The 9,091-nt window shown below is 38.9% G+C and overlaps 1 protein-coding gene across 1 annotated transcript in view; it reads right to left on the bottom strand.

The window, feature by feature from the left end:
• Positions 1-279: 279 nt before the first annotated feature.
• The window catches only part of aprt (adenine phosphoribosyltransferase), an 11,908-nt gene continuing 3,096 nt past the window's right edge, over positions 280-9,091 (bottom strand). The window contains exons 2-5 of the mRNA XM_020607553.1: positions 7,795-7,898; positions 3,803-3,936; positions 2,770-2,848; positions 280-1,395 (exon numbers count right to left, since the gene is read on the bottom strand). Coding sequence (XP_020463209.1) covers positions 1,256-1,395; positions 2,770-2,848; positions 3,803-3,936; positions 7,795-7,898 — 457 coding nt within the window. The 3' untranslated portion in view covers positions 280-1,255. The remainder of the gene's footprint in view (positions 1,396-2,769; positions 2,849-3,802; positions 3,937-7,794; positions 7,899-9,091) is intronic.

Below are 9,091 nucleotides of genomic sequence, written 5' to 3'. Positions count from 1 at the left end.
CTTGTGTGGTGTAGAAGTGAATCATTTACTGCTTGCAAACCAATGATGGTAAGATGATGTCATGGGGTAGGACTGGATAAGTCTGACTTCTTCCTATTCCATTCAAGCATGTACTAGGTATAAGCACATTGACATTGGATTATGTGTAAAATTATGTGTGTTGTCATATCAACTGTCTTTACATGCTTGAAAGAATAAATCAAATCAATTGCAGTGAAAGGTGGTTCGACTCAAGGGGGCTGAATACATAAGCACACCACACTTTTCAGATTTTTATTTGTAAAAAATCTTGAACACCACGTATCATTTTCTTTCCACTTCACAATTATGCGATACTGTTGTGTTGTTGTCTGTACTGTAGATGAAGTATAGCTTTTATAACTGCCACAATGTTAGTCTAAGAATGTCATTTCCTATATTACTATGTTACAATGACATGATGAAGCCAGCATTAGAAAAGAGAGCAGTGGTTACAGGTAAACTGTAACCAACAGTACTACAGGACTAATCCAGTCAACAATACCACAAAAAACTGGAATGTTTTTGTTACTTGGCTTTAACTTTGATTTGTTTTTTTTACTGAACTGAAAAGTTCCACTACGACTTTTTTCCACTGCAAGTGTGTTAAAGAGGCATCATGAAGAGCTTCTCCTCATAGAAGCATGTATACAAATGTTAAGTACTTTGAGACTCTGAACTGTCCAAAGTAAACATTTACATGAAATAAAGCCAGTATCCATGCCTGTTGTTCATTAGCCAGCACAGCACGCTACAGCTGGTTGTAGCCTCACATGGTTAGCATAGCATGGCTTTCAAAACCTCAAGACACAGAAGCACATTCCTATTCTTTACAGTTAGGTAGAGAATTGCTTGAAGATATTAAATATAAAGATGAGGAGGCCATCAAGTATAGTAGAACAAAAACTGCAAAAGAGAAGACATTGTCAGCTGTTACGCCTTTCTGACCAATATCAGTCTATCCATCCATCCTATAAGCACACAAAGAAGCAAGGACTGATCCCAGCATGGATTAGATGAAAAGAACCGAAAACTCCAGAGACATTTAAAGACATTTAAAGACACTGTCCTCTTGTTACTGGGTAAGGCTCTGGCCCATGCAACCAGAGTATTTTATACCTTAGCACGAACTAAAATGAAATGACAAAAAGTGTAGAGGTGTGCGGGAGCTGGAAAGGGTTCTTGTTTTCTTGGACTGAGGATTGACCCGTTTCCAGTATAGCAGCTTCAGTGGTCCTCAGTACTGAACCAGGGAGAAGACACTATGTGGTTTCACTCTGTCGATGCCATTCAGCTCTTTGAGCTCGATGACTACCATGCAACCCAGAACCTCGGCCTGCTGCTGCCTCATCAGCTCACAGGCTGCATACAGTGTCCCTGCAGCACAAACACACATCTGAATATCACTTTAAAACACAAGATGGTTCCACATACATTACAGCTGGCCAATCAGAATTCCCACTTCTATAAAATCAAAATATAACAGAGGAATAATAGTTTAAATTTTTGATTAACCACTTTGAAAAATTCATATTTATTCTAGTAGCATGTTTCAGGCTCCAGAGCAGCATCACATTTTTACACATGATACTTCATTTAGGTTAGTGTCAGCCTAAATAGTGCCTCAGGTCAGCCATATAAGTTGCTCTCTTTGAGTACATGGAAATGATCCCATTAATAATGACCTGATTTTCCCATTAAGATTATTTATGCCAGATAAATCAAACAATCTCATTTCAAAATACAATCAACACACTTTAGGGGGTTTCATCTGAAATTCAAAGTCAAAGGATGAACTTCCCTGAAGCTTTTACAGTAAACAAAACACCGACATCGTGGCAAATTTGGGAGATTTTAAAGCCCGGTTTCCACCTAAGGAACTTTCCATAGAGAACTCTCCCCTAGAGAGAGTTTCTTTATCTGCATTTCCACCAGAGCCTGCATCGCCGAAGGTCGTTGATTGGTCAAATCCTGTGCTGCATTTTACACACGCCATTGTTAACATACAAGATTGAACATGATGTATTAGGTGTAAGCAAACTGATTTTGGATTAGTATTGGTTGGATATGTGAAATTATGTGTGTTGTTGTCATCTGTTCATTTGTTCTGTTCTGCATGTTTGAAAGAATCAATCAATCAATCAATCACCTCACGGCAGATCATCATACTCTTATGAGCAGGCTAATTCTTCCCTTGGCGTTAGCCCTGCTGTGGAAATCCCATGGATGTATTACAGAATACATTCATGGGAAATCCAAATCACCATCACAACTGTGCTGAAATGGTTTGAAAACAATTTATACAAGAGACAGCAGTATGTTGCAATTTGAAAGTATAACGCAGATGCAGATACAATATCATGAGGTGCCGAAAGGTTCTGTACTTGGATCACTGCTTTTTTAAAATCTACATAAATGACTTTTCAAATGTATCTGATGCATTTTCTCCAAACCTGTTTGCAGATTATACAAATCAAAGTCAATATTTCACACTGCAATATAGAAGCACTTGTATCTGAAGCAAATAAAGGTATAAAAATATGCAGGATGGTTTAAATTGAATAAACTGTCAATGCGCGCAAGAGAACTTTCTTCAACGTCAGTTCTTGGGAATAAAAGTATTTGGAACGTTCCTTTGGAAACGCACCATTATATGTATACCTGAATGCTATTTGGTTAGCTGACAGCAATGCAAGATTGAACAGTTATCTTGATGGTTACAAAAGCAGATCTAACCAGGAGGTTTCCTACCCCCAGTAGCCAGAAGATCATCAATAAGCAGAACCTTCTGTCCTGGAGAAACTGCATCCGCCTGGATCTCTGCCTCAGCCTGGAGGAACAGAAGTACAGTAAGACTACACTAAGAAAACCCTGTTCATTACAGAGACTGTGGTGTGGAATACCTCTCAACAGCAGACACAAACTGCATGGGACTGATGTAACAATGAAAGGAGACAATTAAGGAGAGATCCTTGAGGGAAAAAAAGTGCTGCCCAGAACACATGACCTTTGACTGGAGCACAAATTCACATCCTAGCATGGTGACACCCTGAAAGAGCAACAACAATGCTAGAGCGGTTTTAGGACACAGATATAGAAATGTTCTTAATGCCCAACAGACACTAGCAGATTTTCTGGCTGAAGTCATGTCCTTTGTCATTTACACCCAAGCACCAAAGCAGAAGAAGCTGAAGCAACAAGAATGTCAATGTGCTGTGTTTGTGGATACAGTCAGTAGGTGTTCGTTGGTGGTCTTGATATCTGGGCCTACAAGCTTATTATTTTATCAAACTGGATTCCACAGTGCTTGTTTATGGCTCTGTGGCCAGACAGTATACTGTATGTTACAGATGAAAACTCTTTGTAGTTCTAACTTTGGAAACCTCTGCGGTTGTAAGAGCCGAGTTGCAGCAACAGCTGTATAAATCTGAAACTGTGATGGTGCAGCAGTTGTGAGGGAGAGCACGCATTTCCTCCAGAAAGATACAGGTTCAAAAAGGTGTTCTGTCATACTCGCAAAGCCTTTGTAGAGGCTGCAGAAGGTGTCCAATGTGACCTAGGCCCACATACTTCTTACTCATCAGCCAATTTCTCCTCTAAAGTTCCAACAGCAGAGCAGATCAGAGAATTGCACTAGCACACTCCTTTTGTAATATTCTGTTAGGAAGCAGGTGAGGAGCACTGGGGTTCAGTGTCTTGCTCAAGGACACTTCAGCACGTGGACTGGAGAACACAAATGCAAGGCATTGCTTTAAACAAAATTCTTAGCATGTGTGTTTGTCACCTTGCCATACTCCAAGTCATATGCCACAGACACAGTGGCTCCAGGCAGTTTGCCTTTCTTTCTGATCAGGACAAATCCGACACCCATCCGCTGGGCAAGCAGAGGCCCAAAGAGGAAACCACGAGCATCTAACCCTGCACAAACAACCAAAAAGGTTTTTAACATAACAATATGCAATAGAAAAATGCATTATGATAAGATATTTTTAGTCAAATTCATGAATCTATAGGTCATGGTTAAGATCAAATAGGTCTAATTGCTTGATCACTTCAGCTCCTAAATGGCACTTTGCAACAATATAATCCTCTAATGTTAGACCTTCCAGATCAAAGTGGATTTGTATCATGAAGAAAAACAAAAAGCTGTCACACATTTATTCCACTCATATGATCTCCAGTTAACCAATTCAACTTGACTGGGTACAACAAAAATAATTAAGGTGAGTCACAGAAAAGGGATAAATCCTCTATCAATCTTTAAAATATGTCTGTACCATCAACTAGGATAACTGTCCTCAGTTTTGGAAAGTCTCATCGGAGTAATACAAGCTCTGTTCAAACTTTATACAAAATGACTTTTTGTCTTATACATGTGCCTTGTCTATACCACATTAAGGAGGTATTCAAATCTTGTTCAAGCGCGAGCTGGGTGGAGCAGAAAGCACTGGGTGAGTGAAGCATATTGGCAGCTGTACCTTTGGAGGTGGTTGCCTTTCTAAGGCATTAGTCATGTTCTGAACAAGAGGAATGAGCAAATCCATCCCAGAGTTTCTTCTTAATCATTGTTGATAACTACATACATTAAAAAAAGAACAATCAGACCAACATTTGATTTTATTTATCCAAACATATTATCACCATGTATATGTACAAGGATCCTATTACCCTTAAATTGTCACTGCTCATCATATAAAACAGGTTTCTTCAAAAAAAATTCTCTTGTATTGTTCCAGACAAAATGAATCTTTTCTTCAGCTCACTATTACAGAGTGTCAAGTCTACCTCTGCCAGGTCAGCTTGCATCTCTACCTGAAGCCTCACATTCACTTGTGAATGTACCGTATAAACAGTAAATGCCTATAATTATGGACAGTTGACTTAAAATTATTCATCACTTATCTATTACTACATTATAGTTAGCATGAGAGAGCAGGGAGGGGAGGGAGGTCGGTTCAGGAGGACCAAGATGTTACAGTTGACAAACTTTATATTTTTACAGTGGTTACAAAGTAACTCACTCCTGTCACTCTCCAATGTTGATTCACACAAAGAGAAAAACATTTGTTTGGTACTATAATAAAGGGCAGACAAGCGGTTGAAGTTTATGTTTAGTCCCATTTCATTAATGATCATATTGTTTGTTCTGTCTTCAAAATGTAATGCTAAAAATTAAGAGCTTGATGTCAAAATCCAGTTTAAGAGACACTGTGTTGAAATGGTTTGAAAATTATTTAAACAACATACAATAATATGTTGCGATTCAAAAGTATAAATCAGATACAGACACAATATCATATGGGATGCCACAAGGTTCCATACTTGGACCATTGCTTTTAAAAATCTAAATTAATGACTTTTCAAATATCTCTGATACATTTTCTCCAATAGTATTTGCAGATGATACAAATCTCATTATTTCACAGAATGATATAGTAACACTCAAATTCACTCATATTTTAGTAAACAGACTAAACATCTTCATCTTCCATTATGTTTCAGCAATAAGGTCAAATTTACATTTTGATCCAGAAGACCTAATCTGTGAAATTCATATTTACATACTGTTCATCGTAGAAACATCTGAGCAAGCCACCGGTAATTACCAAATTTTACAACTAAAGTGTTGATTGTTAGTCAACTGAAGATGCAGAGTTTTTTTTCTTAAGAATAAGTAGGAGGTTGTTGTTGTTGCTGTTGTTATCTTGCGTTTGTTGTATTTCTTTCTTTTTGAATTGATGTTGTTCTTTTTTAATGTAATTTAATTGTTCTGTTATTTTCTTGAGACTTAGGAGAGGTTTTTTTAAATAGGCTTTTAGCTTCATAGCTCTCGTGCACAAGTTAGTGTCATACTGAGTCTCTTTACAACTGAGAATATGAGGCAATATAAACATTTAGTGTATATGTGCAAGCATCTCTGTGTATAAATGACACATTTTATAGTTGCAAATTAAAAATTGTGAACTACAAACGTGAACTAGTTCATTTTAATGTGTGTGAAATTACAAAGGGTGGAACAATTTTTAATTTTCATGAATAAATGTTTTACACAGGGTTAAGGATTCACCTAGGACATCTAACAAAAACTAGTGAATAGGAGGCTGACTCCAGTGTTGTCAGAAAAACCTAAACTGAAGTTTATCTCCAGCAGCAGACTAACACTACATACTGCTACACTGTGAAGCCTTCTCGTTTCCATCGTTCTCGGACCTGATGGTTCTCTCTCAACTAAAGGAAAATGATGTCAAAATAATCTTCCAGCACAACACAATGGTTTTCAGGAGATTCTACTATTTCTCTCATATTCTGTGATGTTCCCAGGAATAGAAGCCTGGTCAAGAGAAATTCCAGGTTTTGCATAATTACATAAGAAATTATGCCCACAGAGGTGCAAAACTTCCTCATCTTCTTTAGCAGGAATAACACAAGCTAAAGGTTCCATTGCCATGGTGGGGGTCTCACAGGGCAGCCCCATTATATCATGCTGGAGAGATACAGGGGTGGAGACCAGGCTGTTAGTGTTAATGGCTGAGGGGATCATTATATAAAGATCTAAACCAGCCACCAAATCATAAGGCCTATGTTATGTACCACACAGATAAGGCCCTCTCACATTAGGTCTCTGCCATGTCTGATAGTGCAGTGGTTACTCGCTGAGTAAATCAGCTCCTAACAGAAGCAAGCTGCCCTGGTATGAACACAGCTTTGTCCAGATAAATAACATGTAACCCAGTGCTAAGAGCAGATGGGGCCCTGTATGGCTGATAGTTTCACAGTATGATTGGGAGCTAGTATACTGTAGGTTGGAAGCGGGTTCACTGGGAAATCATTGGGAGGCGTTGAAAAGTGCTGAGAGCACCGGTACAATTACAACATTGTGTTTTGTGACAATGCGTGCAGCCAACCAGATGAATTGTTATTCTCTCACATTAACCAATAAGGTTAATTGTCCCTCCTTGGAGACCGAACATCCTGTTCACGCTCTGGACATTGTATCAGATGCTTAAGAGCCGCATTTGGTTGCAACACACCGAGCTTAAGAACCATGTGAAACTGAGGTATTGAGCTGAGGCAAAGCTGTGCGCCAACGGAGAACTGGGAACCCACACCGTTGCCTTTGCCTTGCATTGGTGAGATATATATGCAAGAATGTTCGAAGCTGCTCTACAACAGCAAGAACAGACCTCTCTCCAGTACTGGATGGCGAGCCCTGCCCAAGGAATCGAACAAAGTGGTAACTAGTGACCGAACTGGTCACAAGACATTGAACTGAAAAGGACATTGAACAAAGACATTGAACTGAAAAAGACATTGAACTGACCTGGGACTTGAATAGACTTTATATACACTGCAAAAGGGACTGAACTGGACCTCTTTATTTTGTTTGTATGCGCGCTCACCCTTGGTTAATGTTATTTTCCTAAATGCATGTAACTTTACGCCCATTTACAACATCCGCAGTAAATTCAACTGTTTTACTACAAGTTGTGTTGATTGTCTCACTGTGGTTGTTCACCTCTCGGCTCCTACGAGTCTAGAATCTTCTGATCTGGTCCAAGCCCTTTCCTTTGTACGGGTCTTCCTGGCATAGCTAATTCACAGTGCTTAGTCACTGGGTATAGGGGGATAATAGACAATACGTGCACACCAACAGAGGGCTACAAACAGACAGCATTACCTTCTCAAAGTATGTTGATGAACACTGTTGCATCTCTCTGACTGTTCCTTAACGGCATGCCAGGTTTACAATTAAACACGCTCTGCTTTGTTTCTTACCTGCGATCAGATCAACCCGCTTGTGATTCTTCTTCACGTGTTCTTCAAACAGGTCGATGACTGCTGTGAGAGCAGCGGGATCCTTCAGGATGGGACAGATGTCTCTGCAGGACACACACACAGTGCACTGGCTGTCATTTAAGATGGATGTCAACATAAAATACATGTGTATATACATGTATAGAGCACGCTTCCAAAGACGTGAGCAGTTTATGAACATGCTTCATGTACAATCATGTACGCATTCTTCCACCAACACACCTGCTTCAGGTAGTCACGAAAAACATTTAATAAATTACATATATAATAACAATTTCCTTCACAACATCAATCATAAACTAAGCTGGAGCTGCAAAGGTTTTTTTTTATTATGGATTCACTAATAATTAATTCGAGTCTCAAAATGTCTTCAAATGTCTTGATTACCTCGACCAGCAGTCCAACACCCAAATGTATTACATTTACAATAACAGAATAGAAAGTCAGCACATCCTCACACTGGAGAAGCTGTCAATTATCAAAATTCTTGCCAGTTCATTTTCAGTTGATACATAGCCTAGTCATTTTACTTTTTTCACTGACAGCCTCTGTTTAGTGCTGAAATTAGTTTATGTATAAGCAGAAAATGACCAGTGCACATCTGGTCAAAACACAGCATCTGGTTATCAGGTATGTAACTAAAGAACATTCCTGGTCATGTGTTATCTTAAACACATTTAATTTTTCAGTGACAAGATGCAAAAGATTAAATACATATTTTGCCACAAAGCTCATGGATTCTTCTTGTACACTGGAAACCAAATGTGTGAGGAATACTGTTCATCTCTTGGCCATGGTAGCTACCTGCACCTATAACATAAACGTAAACCTGTAACATACTGGTTACAGTAATGTTCAGCCAATCTGACAGAAAATGGGACTCACCTGTGCTTCAGATTGCTAATAATCTCATTAAGTGTATGATGAAATAATACAGGTGCAGCTCAATAAATTAGAATATCATGGAAAAGTCCATTTATTTCAGTAATTCAACTCAAATAGTGAAACTCGTGTATTATATACAGCCTTGTGGAGGTCCACAATTTTGTCTCTGGTGTCTTTTGACAGCTCTTTGCTCTTGCCCATGGTAGTAGTTGGTGTCTGACTGACTGTGGGGTGGACAGGTGTCTTTAAAGAGCTCAGACAGGTGCTACTAATTTAGATTAATGAGTGGAGTAGAGGAGGACTTTTTCAAGGCACAGTAACAGGTCTTTGAGAGCCAGAATTCTTGCTGTTTCTCAGGTGTTCAAATACTTAT

This window comes from Monopterus albus, unplaced genomic scaffold (genome assembly GCF_001952655.1).
Source record: "Monopterus albus unplaced genomic scaffold, M_albus_1.0 scaffold87.1, whole genome shotgun sequence".
NCBI classification, from domain to species: Eukaryota; Metazoa; Chordata; class Actinopteri; order Synbranchiformes; family Synbranchidae; genus Monopterus; species Monopterus albus.
Note: the sequence above shows the minus strand (reverse complement) of the source record. Positions and strands in the feature narration are given on the sequence as shown.